The sequence below is a fragment of the Daphnia pulicaria genome, chromosome 12 (genome assembly GCF_021234035.1).
Source record: "Daphnia pulicaria isolate SC F1-1A chromosome 12, SC_F0-13Bv2, whole genome shotgun sequence".
Classification (NCBI taxonomy): Eukaryota; Metazoa; Arthropoda; class Branchiopoda; order Diplostraca; family Daphniidae; genus Daphnia; species Daphnia pulicaria.
In genome coordinates this window covers 3,090,726-3,111,216 of record NC_060924.1, presented here as the reverse complement: position 1 = coordinate 3,111,216, position 20,491 = coordinate 3,090,726, and the positions used below count along the sequence as shown (strand labels likewise).

The 20,491-nt window shown below is 37.5% G+C and overlaps 3 protein-coding genes and 1 long non-coding RNA gene across 4 annotated transcripts; 3 read left to right on the top strand and 1 right to left on the bottom strand.

The window, feature by feature from the left end:
* Positions 1 to 2,156: 2,156 nt before the first annotated feature.
* On the top strand, positions 2,157 to 5,207 carry LOC124316606 (interstitial collagenase-like). Its single transcript, XM_046782625.1, has 8 exons — positions 2,157 to 2,168; positions 2,265 to 2,334; positions 2,408 to 2,534; positions 2,609 to 2,722; positions 2,784 to 2,949; positions 3,022 to 3,184; positions 3,264 to 3,819; positions 5,073 to 5,207. Exons 4-7 carry the CDS (start codon positions 2,638 to 2,640, stop codon positions 3,348 to 3,350), a joined length of 501 nt encoding a protein of 166 aa, XP_046638581.1. The 5' UTR covers positions 2,157 to 2,168; positions 2,265 to 2,334; positions 2,408 to 2,534; positions 2,609 to 2,637; the 3' UTR covers positions 3,351 to 3,819; positions 5,073 to 5,207.
* Positions 5,208 to 5,870: 663 nt separating this feature from the next.
* On the top strand, positions 5,871 to 7,056 carry LOC124316676. Its single transcript, XR_006911942.1, has 2 exons — positions 5,871 to 5,941; positions 6,193 to 7,056. It is a non-coding gene; the product is annotated as an uncharacterized LOC124316676 (long non-coding RNA).
* An 8,151-nt stretch (positions 7,057 to 15,207) lies between these two features.
* On the top strand, positions 15,208 to 17,417 carry LOC124316243. Its single transcript, XM_046782069.1, has 7 exons — positions 15,208 to 15,436; positions 15,546 to 15,629; positions 15,700 to 16,006; positions 16,073 to 16,227; positions 16,303 to 16,507; positions 16,572 to 16,823; positions 16,889 to 17,417. Exons 1-7 carry the CDS (start codon positions 15,308 to 15,310, stop codon positions 17,362 to 17,364), a joined length of 1,608 nt encoding a protein of 535 aa, XP_046638025.1. The 5' UTR covers positions 15,208 to 15,307; the 3' UTR covers positions 17,365 to 17,417.
* A 2,402-nt stretch (positions 17,418 to 19,819) lies between these two features.
* LOC124316767 (protein BTG2-like) lies at positions 19,820 to 20,380 on the bottom strand. Its single transcript, XM_046782715.1, has one exon. It carries the CDS (start codon positions 20,378 to 20,380, stop codon positions 19,820 to 19,822), a length of 561 nt encoding a protein of 186 aa, XP_046638671.1.
* Between the last annotated feature and the right edge of the window lie 111 nt (positions 20,381 to 20,491).

The window sequence follows — 20,491 nt, the reverse complement described above, 5'->3', positions numbered from 1 at the left end:
TCCTGTTGATCCTAGTTGCTTACATCCGCCCAGTTAATAAATCTTCTGTCTGACATGAGTTACTTGGTCACATTTGACAGAAGGCCCTTGAACGTGATGAAGGCCAATCATGTCTGGAACTCAACAGATTAAGATCGTGTAAGATCTGCCCTTTTAACGTAAGTTTGGCAATTTTCAATCCATTTGAAATCGGTTAAGTAAAAAATGACTTCTGTTTTGTTATTTTCAGAAATTGTAGTAGTTTTTTTATCCAACCAGGAGAAGAAATTTGCTTCTTCGTTATCGCAGGTGGTCAGTAAGCTGCACAAATGCACCGACATATCAAAGGCCTGGTGCACTTTATCACGCCGGAAGAAGTAGGCTTCATTTCATTTTTAATTTCTTTTTGCCTGCTTCACCCTCTTCTACTCCGCCCAGCTTTAATCCCACCAACCGAAGCAAAATGCCCAGACCTATCCTACCCTGCTGGCCATAAAAAGAGATCCTTCCGTCTCATTACTCTACAGCAGCGCCATCGGCGGAGGAGACTATTCCAGTGAGTGGTTACCCTGTCCGTCGCCGATTCCCATGGCCCCGTCGCTGACCAACAACTTCCTGCTGCTCCGCACTTTGTCCATTCGCTATCCGAATCCGCCCATCTTCTATCGGATGGCCACGCCCCCCAATACTCATCCGCTGCAGCTCCTCGTAACCTTGGCACAGTTTATAAGCCTTTGGCCGACAGTAAAGGCGACGAGGATCACTCGTCGGCCATGCTTATATTATCCTGGCCAAACGAGGACGTAATCCTAATTCGATTATTCGGCCCTGGTCCTGCCAATTCCGGTGGAATTCGCCGACACTGACAGTTTGCAGGACGTGCCCATCGCCGTCTTTGATGAAGAGACGGAATCCCGCGACAATGTTGCCAGTAGGTAAACGACTCCTCTCTGATTCTTGTTTTTATTTCATCTGGTAATTGATCCATCCGTTCTTTTGTCCATCAGATATGGAGCTGGATGAGGAGCCGGCCGAAGTTGAGGTGAAGCCCATATTACGGTCGCTGCAGCAGCTAATGTTTAAGAATCAAAGTGGAGACAGCAGGTAAGAACTTTTCTTTATATGTCGCGCATTTTGCTTTAATACTTCAAATGTGAATGCATTAGCAACCACAAATGAACTAATACGACATGATTTAATTAAAATTTGTATGTTGGTCTCTTTTGTATTTATTTTCTCTTGTCAAACGGCCGTTGCTTTTCTTTGTTATATTTTTCTCACCTAGCGAATCGCGCTTCCATCCATTTCGTGCAGGTGCGGCGGGTGAAATTTTTTTTAAAGCGGATTGGCTGTTTGTGTGGGGTGGAAATTCTCACTGCGGTTATAAACGGGAGGTCGTTCGCTTGCCAAAAATGCAGAGCCAATGGTAAGAAATTTTCCTTTAGTCCTTTTCTGTCCGATATTGTGGTAAACCAAAGTGGCGCCTTTTCCTGTCACTTCCGAGAACGAAGCCCTGGTATAAACGGCGTGTAAATTAGCTGTCGCCCCATGACTCATTTTTTTCCTTTTACTTTAATTTTTGTCTAGAATTATCTAGCGAGTTTCGGCGTGGAGTTTGGGCTATGGATGGGGGAATCGGATCGTTGCGGACTTCTAGATCGTATTTTACCGGAAGGTTCTTCCACTCGGCGGGAGCGCAACATTGATATTAAAAGGGTAATGATATTTCTTTGCGCTCGTTTGAGAGTTATTTGAGGTGACTCGTGTTTCTTTTTAAAAGAAGACCCATGGACTAAAGATGATTTCACTTACGGTATTCGCAACTATGCGATGAATCTGGAAAAATCCACTGTAGGTCGAGAAATCGCCAATGCATTTTGGCTGTGGGAGGAAGTAACTCCATTGACCTTCAGTTTTGTTAAAAGGGGAAACGTTGACATCGAAATCAGGTAATAAAGTATACCGTAAGAACGTGACGTATATTGCATTACTTCTACTATTAATGTTTCAATCTAAATTGAACTTTTACAGTTTTGAGTCGAAAAGTCATTCCAACCGTCTGACGGCGCGACGGGTACCGTTATGGGTCACGCATTCTTTCCGAGAAGTGATGGGGTGGAAACATTGAAATAACCACTTGTGCGGGTATCACAGGCTGTTGATTTCGCCAAATAAAAACAGAGCTACCTGTAAGATTATTCTTTCAGTTCACTTTTTCGACCCCAACGGACTTGTTCTCATCACCAGACGTCTAAATCGTTTTTCATTTCTCAAATGTTTTTCAGTTTATTTCTGTTGAGTGTCGCGGTAAATCAACTTGACGCATCTCCGGTCCTTCCTGGAATCAATGTCAATGTAAATGGCGTGTAAATAATCTGTCGCCATGATGACCTAACTCATTTTTCATCTTTATTCGTGTCTTGTTTAGAATTATTTGGCGAGTTTTGGTTACCTACATCCGAAATACAAGAACTCCTCTAATTCGGCCATTGCAGGGGAAACTAAACGAGAGGCCGTCAGAGATTTCCAATCCTTTTTCGGCTTGAATATAACAGGTAAAATGATTTAAATATACCAGATCCCAGAACGCGATTAACATTGGATTATCTTTGACTTTGTCTGTTTTCAGGTGAAGAAGACGAGGAAACATTGAGATGGATGAGGAAGCCTCGTTGCGGTGTTCCGGATCGAATTATAACGGATGATTCTTCCAGTCAACAGGAGCGCACAATTAATAGTAACGGTAATGATATTTCTTTTCGCTCATTTGTGAGTTATTTGAGGTGACCCGTTTCTAATTTCAGGAGAAAACCGCTGGACGAAAAATGAATTAACTTACGGTATTCGTAAATACACGCCGGATTTGGACAAATCCGTCGTGGATGAAGAAATCGCCAGAGCATTTCGGCTGTATGGGAAAAAGTTTACCTTCACTTTTATTGAGACGATAAAAGTTGACATTGAAATCCGGTAATTAATCACTAATCAGTTATTTACACCTGCTGTTGTTTCAATAATTGATTGAACTTTATTTTTGTACAGTTTTGAGAAGGGCTCTCATTCAGAAGATAAAAATCACCAAAAGTTTGCAAAGTTTGATGATGGCCTGGGTGGTGTTTTGGCTCACGCTGCCTTTCCCGAACGTGGTGATACAATCTTCGATAAGCGGAAACATGGACCATCAGCAGTGAGGGTAAACAATTTTGTCGGTAACATTAAACTATTTTATTAAAATTTGCCCTATCCTTTTTTATTGAGAAATCTTATGGTTATAAATTGCACAGGTACGAATTTGTTCCAGGTGGCTGCTCAGTGCTCACGAATTGGGTCACGTCCTTAACTGCCGCATTCCGATACCAAAACGGATGTAATGACTCCAAGTTACGATTTCCGCCCTGTATTTCAAATTGGAAACTGGTGACATCAGTAGAATCCAGGTTTTAACAATTCCGAGGCTGATTATTGTCACCACCAGGTTACTGTTTACTTCACAAATGGGCAACTCAGTTCTCACGAATGTTCGTCTGCAATGCAAAATCAGAACATGGTGTGTCGTTAAGTTAAGTCTCGTGTCTCGTTGAGTTAGGAAATATAGTTGAGCCATAAACTGTGAGTCTTTCAATTCAGTTCACAGTGCTGTGTCAAAGTTCAAATCATTTAATTGTTTGTTTATAGTGAGATGGAGATTTTGGAGAGATTGACGTCGACGTAACCAGAGGAAGTTATCAGCTGGCAACTAGTCGTGGGACTTGACAAGATGAAAAAAATTCATCACCTGATCCAACACCACCGACATCGAAGGGAAATGCCAAACGAAATCCATCAAAGTTGAGGCAACAGGTAAGAACTTTTCTGTGTCTGTCGCGAATTTTAATTTGAACTTTGAATTGCCGACGAGCGTGTACGTGTCCCAATCGCGGATGCGTTAGATTTATTAATCAACTATAAACACCGGCCGTAACACAACATGATTAAATTCGAATTGTAATTTATCATGTTGATCTCTCATTTTGAAATGGCCGTTGCTCTTTGTTTTTCACACCGAGCGAATCGATGGCACGTCTGTCCTTTTCATGTGGGTGCAGCGGGTGAAATTTACATTTTGTTAATTAAAACCGAAAAAATGAAACACATTCACACAATAAGCGTTTCATTCTGGTGGTGATTTTATTTAATTTCGAGCTGCGATAGCCAACTAAACTTTTGAGCCATAGAAACTTGAGAATTTGTTTGTGCATTGAAAATGTTTATTTGCATCCACAGTTAAATTTTTGTAAAGAAATTCCCACCCTTGATGAATTACAATCGATTGAATTATCTTCCCCTTCCCTATTTTTCTCCAATCCCATCCTGGGTCCTTAGAGTAAAATGTAATGAAATCAAATTAAAAAAGTGAAAAACCCCTGTTAAAAATAAATGAGATATGTAGACGCATTCGTGTTGATTTCAAGCGAAATTTCAAAATTAAAAATTAAAATAAATTTTTTCTGGGAATTAAAACTGGTTTTTCACGTCCCCCGGCCTTATTATTAGAAACAGACACGTGATTTTTTCTGGACGAGAACTGAAATGCGAATTCATCAGTAAAAAAAATTATTTATTTGAAAATTTCACTCCTTAAGTGAATTAGACGCGAAGGAATTTTCTCCAATTTCTAGTCCGCGCTGAATTTTAAAACCGATTTTTTACTTGCTGCGTCTACATTTACGGAGATAGAAATTTGAAAATTGGTTAGTGCATTCCGTGTAGTCTAGTTGCATGCACAGTCAAATTTTCGTAAAGAAATGCCCACTCCTAAATGAATAAAAATCGAATGAATTATCTTTCCTCTCCCTTAACATTATCCGATACAAAAATGTTCGTGTCGTCGATGATTTTGCGCATTTTGGATGCTGAAGTCCAAACCTCAAAGGGACGCCACAATTTCCTCCTCCAACATGAAACCCGTGAAATGGGTGTGGTAATTTTTTTTTGTTAACTTAATGCAAATTTGAGGATGGACCAGAATAATCAATAATCAATCGGCCCAATCGCCACCCAGACCTGATCTAAATAAAAATCTTTTTTTCTTTTTTGACCTGTCTTTTTTCAAGTTCAGCGTCGACTGGTGGGTCACTACTCACTAGACTGAATTTATCATTGGCGCTCCTGCTCTCTTCAACAAAACTCCGCAAAACTCGTCCCGATTCGATTCCCGTTCAAATAAGAAGAACGGAAATTAGAAAATCCTGAAGAAGATGTAAAACGAAGTAGAACTCCTTTTTTTTTAAATATTATTAAAAATACCCGACAATAGAACTCCAGTGCCCAACAGTAGAACTCCACTACGCGACAAAAGAACTCCAATAAATTCTTTAATTATTTTCAAGTTCGACAATAGAATTCTATTATTTAAAATTTAAAATTATTTATATATTTTAAAAAAGGAGTTCTACTGTCGTTGGAGTTCTACTGTCGCATACAAAGACATTTTTTAAAATTTATTTAAAATATTGGGTTTCTTTTGTCGTTGGAGTTCTACTGTCGCATACCGAGAAATTTTTAAAATTATCTAAAATAGTGGGGTTTATTGTCGGTGGAGTTCTTCTGTCTTTGGAGTTCTACGGTCGCCATACCGATGGTTCAGCCTTCAGGTATAAAATTTACAAAATGTTGAGTCCTCAGAGTTGATATTTCACAATGTAGGCATTAAATTAGTTGTCAAATTGAGTGTATCTGCAATTTTCAAATAACTTTCAGTTTTGTTACAACAACGAAGGTAAAGGATTTGATTGCATTGCTTTTGCCGCCTGATACAGGCGATTGTATAGCATCTAGCGGAGAAATTCTTTACTGCCTATCGGCCATTGCCATTCATCGTCTGCTACTTAATTTTTTCATTTCTCACGTGCTGGTCGGAGTGGAGACGGTGGCCTGTCACGCCTGATCCCCATATTCCTGGAATTTGGAAATTCCTTGCCCAGTTGGTTATCTCTCTTCTAATTGTGCTACTAACTATTGTTAAATATAAATTGTTGTCATTTCGTTTTCATTAAACATTCCTCGCTGTCAAACAGTAACGATATTTGTTCTTGTCCAGCCCAGCTTGTGATTCATTGCTCAAAGTAACTTTCATGTTGAAATTTTCCCAAAATAGTTTTGTTCTTGTTTATTTAAGTTAGAATAGTTAATGAAACTAAACATTATTTGTGTTAATCTTTCTATTTTATTCAGATTTCCTGACTTCAGAAGTTGGTGAGGTGTTAAGTGACGGTGAGGTGTTAAGAGATCTGCCAGATTGACCAGGACTCGTGTTCATCACCAAATTATTTCATGTAGTAATTTATCTATGTTTAGTGAACACACAATTTCCAAGTCTGATTCCTTTTTCTAAGTTGAGACATCACAATTTTTGTAAAAGGTTTTCTTTGTGTTAGGATTCCTTTTTGACAGGAAAATTTGAAGTTTTTTTGGGGAGGAAAGAGGTACTTTGGATTCTTTCATTTTATTTCTGAGGGTGGACGAGGTGGCAAGATTCAAACTTAACTGTAAATTCCTTGACCCTTGTTCCGTGGCGTTGGAGGACAGCGTCATTTTGAGGTGACAGTATTTTCGAGTATTGTACATTTCTTTTGTTCATGTTCCCAGAAAATTGACTCTTTTTAAGGTTTCAGCCATGTCAATCGATTTCGTAATGAATGTTCTCAATTAGATATTGTTTTTTATTAGCTTTACTTTACTTCTCCCCGAGATTAGTTGCTCCTGACTATTAATTGCTATTTTCCGTATAGACTTCTTCCTAATATTAATTGCCACAATCTTCTCCTGACTGAATGTCTTGGATGCAGTTTTATCACGGCCATGTTTACAGTTTGACTGATGGGAGATTTCACGCAGTCATACAATTAACACAGATTGGGATAAATTTTGTTCTTTTATTTGAAGACATTTCTAAAAAGATTTTCCGAACATCAACCAGCTCTTTCTCTTGCTAAATAAACTGTATATATTCGTTTACGATATGTAGTGTGTATTAAAGTATTGATTCTTAAAGTTGAGATGTGTAATTAAAAACAGAAATAAATAGTTGGAATTGCATTTATTTTCCCACCTCCGCCCACAATTCCTCCACTTTTCATACAATATACATACATGCAAACATACACTTAAGTTAACCCGTTGGCTGCCACGCCATACAACCCGTAGGTTGTTGTCTACTTCTCTACGCGCCACGTCTGAAGGATCTATGAACAAGGTGGGACTTGCCATTGCTGACAAGTCCGGGCTGACACGGTGACAGGAGAAGATGGAATGCACAACCTCTAGAATCCATCACCGTATCGACAAGGGGGAAGTCCCTATGGTGCATTGCCTAACAGGGCCTTTCAGCGAATCTGGGGCTGGTGCAACTGTCCAACCCCGCGGCAAATAAACCACGAGACCAAACAGCGCGGCCCGTGCTACAGAGCTAACATGGGAGGGACAAAGGCGTGGCAGCCAACGGATTAACTAACGAAAACATATTACCAACAACGAAGGATGTTCCGCAACTGACATTTTTGACACTCTGGCGACGTTTTTGGTGTCGGTCTTCTCAACGTCTCCTCTGCAATATCTGAAAGAGAAAACAATTCTTATGAAATGACATGACAATTTATACATTGGTAAAAGGATCAGATTTTCTGCTCTAAACTTAAACAGGGCACTTCTATTTGCTTAAAATCTAGCTGGCAATATCAAGAAATGTACGCAGAATAGAGCTCACTTGCTGGATTCATGCAAATTTTCCGGAACTATACCGGAAGTAAGCGATAGCGCCTTAACCATTGAGCTCCCGTCAAAATAAACCAGATATTCGTGATCTCCATGAAATTTGGGATCGATAAAGTGTGATTTAAACGAAATCCAAAATTTGGCCAAAATCGAGAATTTTCCTGAACTACAGTTCAGGAAAATTCTTGAAACCGGAAGTATGCGTACGTACAAAAAAAAACATGAACTTCACTACAAATTTTACGAGGATCACGAATATGTGGTTCTTTTGTGCGTCGAATGAAAATTTACTGAACTACTGACTGAAATGAGAAAATCGGAAGTAGAAAAAAAAAACACATTATCAAAAATCTAACAAGTGAGCTTTGTTGGTGGAATAGTTATCGTCAGTTTTCACTAAAAAATTTCCACACAACAGCTGCCGATAAATATTTAAAGAGATTTGCAAAGTAACTGAAACTGACTGTTTTGACAGCTGAAAATTATCGAAAAGCCATCTAGCGTTAGAAAAAAGAGTTCACACTTCTTTTACGCGCAAGAAGGGCCTGATTTTGGAATTATTACACAGACAGAAAGTTTAACGCTAAGATAGAAAAGCAAGCTTATCAGCTCGCCGCGAAGGGATAATCGTAAGCCAGTTGAAAACTGTCTTAAATGAAAAATTCAGGGCCTATTGTTAACTCGGACTTATTCACAGTTCACACTTTTCTTCACAGACTTTTTGGTCTTAAAACGGTATTTTTCTGTCAAAGTTCAATATCCTTGCAAGTTATTAACGTTTAGTTTGCTTAACTCTTATTTTCCAATTTTTACACATAAAGTTCAATAATTGAATTTAAAAATAACCATCTTTTAGTCAAATAACTGCAAAACATAAATGCAAATCTGGTTGTTGCGTCATGGATGGGACATCAAAGATTGCGTCATCACGGCGATACTACGGACATCTGGTGGTGATTTGATTGGGCGGAATATATTCGTAAAATTATTTTACTCATGTTTAACCATCCATTACGAATATATTTCAATAAAAATTATCCGACGAGAAGGATGAATTTTAAACTTAACACGTTAAATAAATGACACTTACATATGTAGTGGAAAGTGAAATTTAAACCTAAGGTGAAAAAGTTGTAGTCGCCACCGCCAGATGTCTTTAGTCGTTAAGCAATTATTTTAACAGTTTTTCATTAATTACAGGAGAACTAATTAAGTAAATGAAATTATTTTTGTTCTGGTCGCACCGCATATTTTTTGTGTAATTTTTAAGACCAAAAAGTCTGAAATGTGTCGTAAAAAGCCCGAGCTATGGAGCGTTACATACATACATACATACATACATACATACAGACAAAGTGACATGGCTTTTTTTTTTCTGCGTATGCGATTATTTGAAATTTAAACCTAAGGTGAAAAAGTTGTAGTCGCCACCGCCAGATGTCACTAGTCGTTAAGCAATTATTTTAACAGTTTTTCATTAATTACAGGAGAACTAATTAAGTAAATGAAATTATTTTTGTTCTGGTTGCACCGCATATTTTTTGTTTAATTTTTAAGACCAAAAAGTCCTAAATGTGTCGTAAAACGCCCGAGCTATGGAGCGTTACATACATACATACATACATACATACATACAGACAAAGTGACATGGCTTTTTTTTTTCTGCGTATGCGATTATTAGCTTCGCCCTTCGGGCTCGCAATTATTATATATAAATAGAAAAGCAAGCTTATCAGCTCGCCGCGAAGGGATAATCGTAAGCCAGTTGAAAACTGTCTTAAATGAAAAATTCAGGGCCTATTGTTAACTCGGACTTATTCACAGTTCACACTTTTCTTCACAGACTTTTTGGTCTTAAAACGGTATTTTTCTGTCACAGTTCAATATCCTTGCAAGTTATTAACGTTTAGTTTGCTTAACTCTTATTTTCCAATTTTTACACATAAAGTTCAATAATTGAATTTAAAAATAACCATCTTTTAGTCAAATAACTGCAAAACATAAATGCAAATCTGGTTGTTGCGTCATGGATGGGACATCAAAGATTGCGTCATCACGGCGATACTACGGACATCTGGTGGTGATTTGATTGGGCGGAATATATTCGTAAAATTATTTTACTCATGTTTAACCATCCATTACGAATATATTTCAATAAAAATTATTCGACGAGAAGGATGAATTTTAAACTTAACACGTTAAATAAATGACACTTACATATGTAGTGGAAAGTGAAATTTAAACCTAAGGTGAAAAAGTTGTAGTCGCCACCGCCAGATGTCACTAGTCGTTAAGCAATTATTTTAACAGTTTTTCATTAATTACAGGAGAACTAATTAAGTAAATGAAATTATTTTTGTTCTGGTTGCACCGCATATTTTTTGTTTAATTTTTAAGACCAAAAAGTCCTAAATGTGTCGTAAAACGCCCGAGCTATGGAGCGTTACATACATACATACATACATACAGACAAAGTGACATGGCTTTTTTTTTTCTGCGTATGCGATTAAGATAGAAAAGCAAGCTTATCAGCTCGCCGCGAAGGGATAATCGTAAGCCAGTTGAAAACTGTCTTAAATGAAAAATTCAGGGCCTATTGTTAACTCGGACTTATTCACAGTTCACACTTTTCTTCACAGACTTTTTGGTCTTAAAACGGTATTTTTCTGTCAAAGTTCAATATCCTTGCAAGTTATTAACGTTTAGTTTGCTTAACTCTTATTTTCCAATTTTTACACATAAAGTTCAATAATTGAATTTAAAAATAACCATCTTTTAGTCAAATAACTGCAAAACATAAATGCAAATCTGGTTGTTGCGTCATGGATGGGACATCAAAGATTGCGTCATCACGGCGATACTACGGACATCTGGTGGTGATTTGATTGGGCGGAATATATTCGTAAAATTATTTTACTCATGTTTAACCATCCATTACGAATATATTTCAAAGATAGAAAAGCAAGCTTATCAGCTCGCCGCGAAGGGATAATCGTAAGCCAGTTGAAAACTGTCTTAAATGAAAAATTCAGGGCCTATTGTTAACTCGGACTTATTCACAGTTCACACTTTTCTTCACAGACTTTTTGGTCTTAAAACGGTATTTTTCTGTCAAAGTTCAATATCCTTGCAAGTTATTAACGTTTAGTTTGCTTAACTCTTATTTTCCAATTTTTACACATAAAGTTCAATAATTGAATTTAAAAATAACCATCTTTTAGTCAAATAACTGCAAAACATAAATGCAAATCTGGTTGTTGCGTCATGGATGGGACATCAAAGATTGCGTCATCACGGCGATACTACGGACATCTGGTGGTGATTTGATTGGGCGGAATATATTCGTAAAATTATTTTACTCATGTTTAACCATCCATTACGAATATATTTCAATAAAAATTATCCGACGAGAAGGATGAATTTTAAACTTAACACGTTAAATAAATGACACTTACATATGTAGTGGAAAGTGAAATTTAAACCTAAGGTGAAAAAGTTGTAGTCGCCACCGCCAGATGTCTTTAGTCGTTAAGCAATTATTTTAACAGTTTTTCATTAATTACAGGAGAACTAATTAAGTAAATGAAATTATTTTTGTTCTGGTCGCACCGCATATTTTTTGTGTAATTTTTAAGACCAAAAAGTCTGAAATGTGTCGTAAAAAGCCCGAGCTATGGAGCGTTACATACATACATACATACATACATACATACAGACAAAGTGACATGGCTTTTTTTTTTCTGCGTATGCGATTATTTGAAATTTAAACCTAAGGTGAAAAAGTTGTAGTCGCCACCGCCAGATGTCACTAGTCGTTAAGCAATTATTTTAACAGTTTTTCATTAATTACAGGAGAACTAATTAAGTAAATGAAATTATTTTTGTTCTGGTTGCACCGCATATTTTTTGTTTAATTTTTAAGACCAAAAAGTCCTAAATGTGTCGTAAAACGCCCGAGCTATGGAGCGTTACATACATACATACATACATACATACATACAGACAAAGTGACATGGCTTTTTTTTTTCTGCGTATGCGATTATTAGCTTCGCCCTTCGGGCTCGCAATAAAAATTATCCGACGAGAAGGATGAATTTTAAACTTAACACGTTAAATAAATGACACTTACATATGTAGTGGAAAGTGAAATTTAAACCTAAGGTGAAAAAGTTGTAGTCGCCACCGCCAGATGTCTTTAGTCGTTAAGCAATTATTTTAACAGTTTTTCATTAATTACAGGAGAACTAATTAAGTAAATGAAATTATTTTTGTTCTGGTCGCACCGCATATTTTTTGTGTAATTTTTAAGACCAAAAAGTCTGAAATGTGTCGTAAAAAGCCCGAGCTATGGAGCGTTACATACATACATACATACATACATACATACAGACAAAGTGACATGGCTTTTTTTTTTCTGCGTATGCGATTATTTGAAATTTAAACCTAAGGTGAAAAAGTTGTAGTCGCCACCGCCAGATGTCACTAGTCGTTAAGCAATTATTTTAACAGTTTTTCATTAATTACAGGAGAACTAATTAAGTAAATGAAATTATTTTTGTTCTGGTTGCACCGCATATTTTTTGTTTAATTTTTAAGACCAAAAAGTCTGAAATGTGTCGTAAAAAGCCCGAGCTATGGAGCGTTACATACATACATACATACATACATACATACAGACAAAGTGACATGGCTTTTTTTTTTCTGCGTATGCGATTATTAGCTTCGCCCTTCGGGCTCGCAATTAGCTTCGCCCTTCGGGCTCGCAATAATCTACGAAAATAAGTCAATGTCCGGTACCTGGCCATAGTCCCTTGGTGAGTGACTGCAGGTGTGTCACAGCAACTGAAGTGATCCAACTCGCCAGTGAAGCAAGAAAAGTTGTGTAGTAGCACAAGAAGCGCTGAAGCAGTGAAGCTGGATAGCGTACGTCTTGAAGATAAGGATGGAGCAGAACGTTGGTGGAAGTCCCTCTTCTGTCATGGACAAAATCCAGCATTGACTCAAGGATGTCCATGGGGATCTTGCGTGCTCTGTAAAAAAAATGTGTTACATTAAATAAAATCTAAAAATTTAAAAAGCATATAAATCTTTACCTTTTATAAGAAGCACACTGAAATGTTCATGATGAAAACTTGTAATAATCGAATTACAGCAACCAACTGCATTACTCCTCAGATGGGGTAAATTTCCTGATGCTAAAGAAAGGGTTATGAAATATTGTACAGTAGCGTGGTGATAGGTGATATTGATGACTTACCTTTATCATATGAGTGACGATTTAGTAAGGCATTTGACGTAGTGTGGTTGGTGTGGTAGCAGTAATGGGAAAATACCTTATACCCGCACATTTATATTCCACTATATGTGTGCTTCAAACATGGGTTTTAGGCTTTTGACAGCATGGGGATTTAATGGATGGAAAGTGACTGAGTGCTAGAAGTCAACTAGTTGGGATGGCTGACAGTAGCTAATAAGCTAAGCATCTAATATTTAAAGAAATAAGTTCAATGGTATAACATGAAAATAAGGAAACTAGGTAAAGATAAACCTACACAAGATACGAAGATCCATTTGGTATTTGAAATCACAGGAATATAAGTATAAATAGCCACAATTTGTTTTGTTTCGCCCATTTTTTCGTCTCGTTTCATGACATGGGGACGTAAACAACAAGTGTGATAGTGGCGACATCTAGTAATGAGTTTTGAATCTTGTGTTAGTTACACAATCACAGTAGCATGACACATTTAACAGGACGGTCCATTAACGGGACATTCCAAGTCATAACTTTCAAAAGTTCCTTCAAAACAAATTAAAACGTAAAAAAACGGAGATCGGGTAATGAGTCTACCTTTTTAAAGTAATAGGTAACACAATCCTTAGCTAATTATTCTTACTGCATTCTTTACTAAATGTTTTTAATAGTTTCAGGTGAAGTTTTCACGTGTACCTGGCCAACTAGGTGCTCGTGACAATAGAAATAAAATTGCCTAAAATCGATAATTATCATCGTTCCAGTAAACCAAATCCCACATCGCGTCGGTTTGCCCTTTGATGGTCGACCTGGAAGAGATGAGCAAATTCTCCAACATTGTGTAAATTTTCTTTCTTGAACTAGGAGACACAACATCCGAGTCAACGAACGTATTCATCCGGATGTGGGTGGCCATTTCAGTTATCATTTTCTTTTCGTCGCCGGCCGTGAGAAATATTTCTTTTTCAAAACCGAATTTCTGCGTGTGTGAAGAAGCCATAACAGTTGGCTACTTCCTGAATTTTTTTAAGATTCTTAAAACTAAGGCGAGGGCAGCTACAAATAGATGTAGAAGTTTGGAAACACGCTGTGTAGAAGCGTATTAAAAAGTGGCTACTTTGCCGCACTCTAAATGGGGAACAAATACCCCTACAAAGACGCCAAAAAGTGCAAAATAAAGAACCTTGTTAGCTCTTTAACAAGTGTAATTTTCAAATTTTTCGAAAAACATTTAATATAATAAATTTGAAATTTAAAATGAGATTTGTTATTTTGGACATTTTTCCCCCTTCTATCTCTCCCCGCAGTGTGTGTTGTCGCGATTTCTCCTTTGTTTAATTTTTGTAGGAAGGGTAAATATCACCTTTGGTCTAGTAGGCGATATTTACCTATTGAGCGTAAAAATGTGAAAGCAAGTAAAAAAAAAAATGTTTTTTTTTTTTCAAAAGGCGAATTACCCGGCGGCATTGTACGTGAGACGGGGAAAGAGCCCCGGAAAATTCAAAATTTCATTGGCGATTCTGTTGTAAATTGAAAAATTAGTGCCAAACAAAAAATGCTGACATGTCAGAATATCTGATAAAAAATTGATTAAAAAAATACTTGATCCCGCAACTTGGGTATATGCGAGATAGGTGCGCTTGTTAGATAACTTTATTTTAACAGGCAGGATGTTGTAAAACCTTGGCGGGAATATCAAATGACACGGACCTACAGCTGAGCAGAGAGCAAACCAAGCGAATTCTTTGCTGTCAAAGGATCGAAAAAGAGGAAGAAATTATTCAAGTTGAAATTTTATTGCTAATCAAAATGGTACGACGAGTTTAAATTATACTTGTTATTGAGTTAATCAAACGATTGCTATGTTTGTCGATGGACAATTTCACTTCAATTAAATTTAAACTTTCCTTCACCTACAGTAATTGTCAGTTCTCTTTTTGGAATACGATTATAAAACGTCAAAAACGCAAAATAAAATAAGTTCAATTTGAGTCAGTAATTGATATCAACTTTTTCCCCCCTTTTTCCTGTTTGACCATGTCCGCAGAGTAATACCCGCTTTAGTAAACGTTAGATTGTCTATAGCAAGTTAGCAACGTACAAAAGAAATAACATCAGACCATAAGACTGACATTTAAGAATTCTAATCGAAAACTTGTCTTCTTATTTACAGAGATTATATAAACGTAAAAACCCGTTTATCTCAATTTATCAAGTGTAACCTTTCACTTACATGCAACAAAGGATCCAACTGTATAAATTGAAACGCACGTCCAGTTGGAAAACATAGTCTCATTATTAACAATTCCGAATAACTAAAGAATGGCGCATTTTCCTGTCGCCTCACTCACCCAAGTTGTTTTGTTGTTGGTTTTCATCTGCTGGACGAAGAGTTCAACTGGCGCTGCCTTTTCCTTGGAGGAAGAATTCCTACAACTGAAGGAAAATTATGTGAGAATTTATCAAAATTTTCCTTTTCATCACGCGATGCTTCTGTTGTTAACAATTAAATTATTTTTTATTTTTTATGTCTTATTAATTTTATTCCATTTGCCAATAGATTCAAATGAAACAACTCTTTGAATCAACAGCGATTGAACTGCAGGACAAAGTGACACAACTGGAGGCGCAACTTGAACTAAATGTAAGTCTACTGTTGTTAGTTTAATTCAGAGTTTCACTGTTGGGTAAACAAATTTACTTTTCTATGACAGAATGAACTTAGACAAGATTTGGCATTGAAAGTAAAACAACTAGAGGACAAAAATGTCCAAATGGAAGTCAAAATTCAGGGCCAAGACAGAATTCTAAATTCCTTATTGGAAGTTTCCACTGATTCAAAATTATTTCGAAATAATAATAAAATTGCAATTCGATCAACTGGAAAGAATGGAATTCCAAGGACATGCAAAGAACTTCGTGCGATCGATGCTTCACTTTCATCCGGAATGCACTGGATCGATCCGGACGGACAAGGTTTTGGCGATGACCCAATTTACGTTTACTGCGATATGACATCAGGTGAAATACTTAAATTTCCAATTAAAGAAAAATATGATCTGATTCATTATCTTTCCATAAAAACAGGATCGACCTCAATTCTACACGATAGTGAATCTTCTTTAAATGTGGGCCACTGCGCCGAGGCCGGGTGCTATTCCCGTTCCATCAACTACAATTCGTCAATCGGACAAATAAAAGCTTTGATGGAATTATCCACTGAATGCCACCAGTCTATTAGAGTCAGTTTCAGTTGATCAGCTTAATTGATTTTCTTTTCTTATTTTTTAATTCTTAATTTTTAATCCTTTTCTTAGTACGACTGCAACTTTGCCCCGTTCGAGTTAAATGGCGTCGCCTATTCCTGGTGGAACGACAGAGAAGGAAATGCGCAATACTTTTGGGCCGGAAGTAACACGGACGGAGTTCACACCTGCCAGTGCGGAATTGATGCCAATTGCGTCGATCCTGCGACGAAATGCAATTGCGATGCTCTTGCACCAATTCAATTAGTCGACGACGGTGTGTTACGGTTCTCACGTTTGTATAGAATTTTAAAAATGAATAAAATTAATTTTGTTTGCAGGTGTCATTACCGACAAAAATGTTCCGCCCGTCACTCGTTTGAATTTCGGACGAACTCAACTGGAAATTTCATCCGGCGTCCACACGCTTGGCCGACTCGTGTGCACCGGTTTAGTGACTTTGAGTGGACTGCCAAAGTCGTGCCAAGATTTGTGGTTGATTGGCCACACCCTGAACGGATTTTATTCCGTCATGGGATCAGCGAAAATGGAATCCGTCTACTGCGATTTCACTAAACTCCCTGACGATGCGGGTAAATTTTTTAGATTCTCACGAATTATTTAGTTGCAATTATCTAATTATATAATAGATGAAAAGGTTTCCAGAAATGGATTGGATATGTCGACGTTAAATCGGCGCCTGTCCATTTCTACGTCCAGAGAAATTCTTCATTTACCACAAAAAACACTCCGATTTCGTTCGAGTTGGCTCGGGTGAACGAGGGAAATGCCATGGATTTGACATCGGGGATATTCACGGCACCGCGACCGGGAATTTATTTTTTCTCTTTTGCGGGACGGGCGCGTCTTCAATTTTCATCTTCTGCTAATTTAATTTCATATCTTCGATTGAACGGGAATATAATCGGGTCGAATGATGTTTACGAGGCAAACACTCCCGTTCATCAATGGAGTCCGTTGACCCTCCAGTCGACGCTGAACTTGAAAACAGGCGATCAACTCTGGGTGACGATTGATTTTGCTGGTTCCTCGTATTTGGATGACCACTACATTAACCACTACACCCATTTCACGGGTTTCATGTTGGAGGAGGAAATTGGGGCGTCCATTTGAGATTTCGGGTTCAAAATCCCAAATTCGCAAAATGAACGTCGACACGAAAATTTGGGGAAAATAATATTAAGGCGAAAGGGAAGAAAATGCATTCGACTCTTAATTCATTGAGGGGTGGACATTTATTTACCAAAATTGAACTGTGGATGTAATTACCCTTAATAAATACACACATCAAGTTAAAAATTCTATCTGCAAAACTATTGACGTTATGAACAAAAAAACAATTTTGATTGCCAGATTGACAAAAAACGGAAGGCCTTAAAATGGGAGAAAATTCATTCGCTTCTAATTCAATTACGGATCGGAATTTACAAATAATGTTTTTATAGATCAATTCACATTTCAGTTGTGCACTCGTCCAGAAAAAATGGCTTTTCGATCTCTAAAATCAAGGGCAGGGGACGTGAAAAACTTATTTTAATTGCCAGACATAAAAATTTCTGTATTTTTAAATTTTAAAATTTCGCTTGAAATTAAATCGAAAACGATGCAACTACACATCTCGTTTATCTTTAAAAACTTTTTTTCACTATTTCAATTTTATTTCATTAAATTTTAAATTATTTCCTTCTCACGGTCGCAGGATGAGAAAAATAAGAGAAGGGGAGAAAGTTAGTTCGACTCCAATTCGTGAAGGAGTGCGAATTTCTAAACGGAAATTTAACTGTCGATGCAAATAAACCTTCTTAACGCAGAAACAAATTTTCAAGTTTCTATTTGCAAAACTCTAGACGCGACAAGGGGAAAACCGCTTTTGATTGCCAGATTTACAAAATGCAGGGTGGACTAGAAATGGGAGAAAATTCATTTACTTATAATTCGTTAACGGATTGTAATTTTCTCAAAATTTCTTCACATTTCCATACTCTTATAGTTTTGTATGACTCAACGAAAATTCACGGATATTTATTATCTGCACAATAAAGGGCGGGGAATTTGACTAAGCCTCTCCCCTCCCCCTACAAAAATAATTTCAATTTGATTGCCGAACACTGCTTGAAATCGCATAAAAATTTAAGCTGATATTTTAAAAAAGTAAAAAGGAATTAAAAATAATTAAAACAAAAATTTCGACGACAAATTTTGGGACTAAAAAAATAGGGGAAGGGAAAAAAATTCGATCAACTTCCATTCGTGAAGGGGTGAGAGTTTCTGGACGAAAATTGAACACTGATGTAACTGTGCATTTTTAATGCACACGCCAATTTTCAATTTTCTATCTGTAAAAATGTGGACGCGACAAGAAGAAAACCAAATTTAGTTGCCAAATTTACAATATAGAGGGTGGACTAGATGTGGGAGGAAATTCATTCGCCTGTAATTCACTTACGGATCGGAATTTTTTCAGAATCTTTTCAAGGTTACAATCACAACACAGTTTTGCATGTCTGAACACAAATTTGCGTGCTAATCTGTAAAAATAAAGGGCGGGAGACGTGAAAAATCATTTTGATTGCCAGATTTTCTTCCAAAAAATTAAAATGTCTCAATTTGTTTTCCTGTCGCAGCTTAAAATTAAATCAAATTAAGGCGAGAATGAAATGCTTTTATTCCCTACGGATCGACGCTTATCTTATATCTGTTGCAATTTGATTTGAATGCTGTGCAATAAAAATAGTCACGTCCAGAGAGTACCATCGTAAAATCACTTTGACTTCGACGAAAAAGAGAAAAAAACCAACATTTCGGATACCTTGCTGATTCATATAGAATATTCAGGCAGCTGACAATATAACATATCCGACATTGTACTCGATGAGAGACACAAACAATATTGTTCGTCATCCATGAAATAGCAGTTCAGAGAAATCTCTAATTTGGACGAATTTCGGTTGTTTTCTATCGGCACATGAAATCGAACGGGGTAGAACGGAAAGTTGACAAGGACCACGAAAGGTTCAGTTTACCTTGAAAGTGCACTGGGAAGTAATTCTAGATGAAACTGGACGAACTCGGTGTTTCAGCAAAATCTTTTGATACGTCTGTACTTTGCCTTATTAGTTCGATGCAGCATTAATACGTAAAACACACTTACGTACAAAATCTTGTCTAAAAGTAGTAAAAGATTACCACAACATTGGTGACAGAATTTGTAAGAAAGAATTAGCACCACCACCATGCACGACACGACATTCTACTTGTTAACTTGTTGTTGTTCGTCTGCAGACTACAGGTTGGACGTTGCCAGACTGCAATCGATCGATACATTTTCATTTACGAAAATATTCAGAAAATAAAAATTGTCAAGGAAATTCTATGAAATAAATTAAAGATAATAAACTAACAATTTATTGTACTGGAAATTTTATTTGTGGCAATTGTTGCGAAAGCGAGAAAGAATATTGACACAATTGGCATTTGAATAGCCTCAACTTACACAGGGAAAAGATATACATACACACATATTATTGTAATGTCGTATGAGCATCTCAGACAAAGCGGACGAGATCAATCAGCCCTGGCATCTAAATTGCTCGATATAAGTTGTACTATGAGACAATGCCGGACATGGAGCACAACAACTGTGCTGCTGGAAAACAATCTGACATGCCCGGCACTCTCGTCCGTCTCCTTTTATTGGTGTTTGAGGAGGAGTCGTCGTCGTCGTCTTATTATTCAAAGGCTCGAATTGATCGTCGAAGGATAGCAGAGTACAATGCGATCCGTCATTCTCGCCGAATCGGTAGGCCACGCTGTCGGGATCGATCCAGACGGTCAGTTCCAAGGGCAGTTGAATGTCGGCGTCAGTCAGACCGGCCACGATGACGGCCGTCTCAATCAGAGCTTCTCGACCGCTGGATGGATTGAGTCGGATGCAGCGGTAAGCTTGCCCTCGGCTCGGATGCTCCGGATACCAATGATGTTCCAAACGACTGGCCAGCAATTGCTCCAAGCAGACGACGAAATCCCGGCGTTTCACCTCATCTTCCACTCGCGACGAAATGAAGTTGGATAAGAAATTGGCAGCCACTTCGGTCGCCCGTCGCATAATTACCACATCATCTGGATGCATTTTTTATTCTTCTCGATTCTTTCTTGATGATGAAGCTCGTCTCGTTGCTGCTGACTGGGCGAAACTGATGCAATTATATCGTCCTCCATCTCATCGTCGGGGCTATTTAAT

Bases quoted from the DNA above. Each gene is read 5' to 3' on its own strand.
- LOC124316606 (XM_046782625.1), top strand. From the start codon at position 2,638: ATGAGGAAGCCTCGTTGCGGTGTTCCGGATCGAATTATAACGGATGAT. The intron at 2,723-2,783 runs GTAATGATATTT...TTCTAATTTCAG, and splicing joins GCGCACAATTAATAGTAACG to GAGAAAACCGCTGGACGAAA. The intron at 3,185-3,263 runs GTCGGTAACATT...TAAATTGCACAG, and splicing joins CAGTGAGGGTAAACAATTTT to GTACGAATTTGTTCCAGGTG.
- LOC124316243 (XM_046782069.1), top strand. From the start codon at position 15,308: ATGGCGCATTTTCCTGTCGCCTCACTCACCCAAGTTGTTTTGTTGTTG. The intron at 16,228-16,302 runs GTCAGTTTCAGT...TCCTTTTCTTAG, and splicing joins AATGCCACCAGTCTATTAGA to TACGACTGCAACTTTGCCCC. The intron at 16,824-16,888 runs GTAAATTTTTTA...ATAGATGAAAAG, and splicing joins TAAACTCCCTGACGATGCGG to GTTTCCAGAAATGGATTGGA.
- LOC124316767 (XM_046782715.1), bottom strand. From the start codon at position 20,380: ATGCATCCAGATGATGTGGTAATTATGCGACGGGCGACCGAAGTGGCT.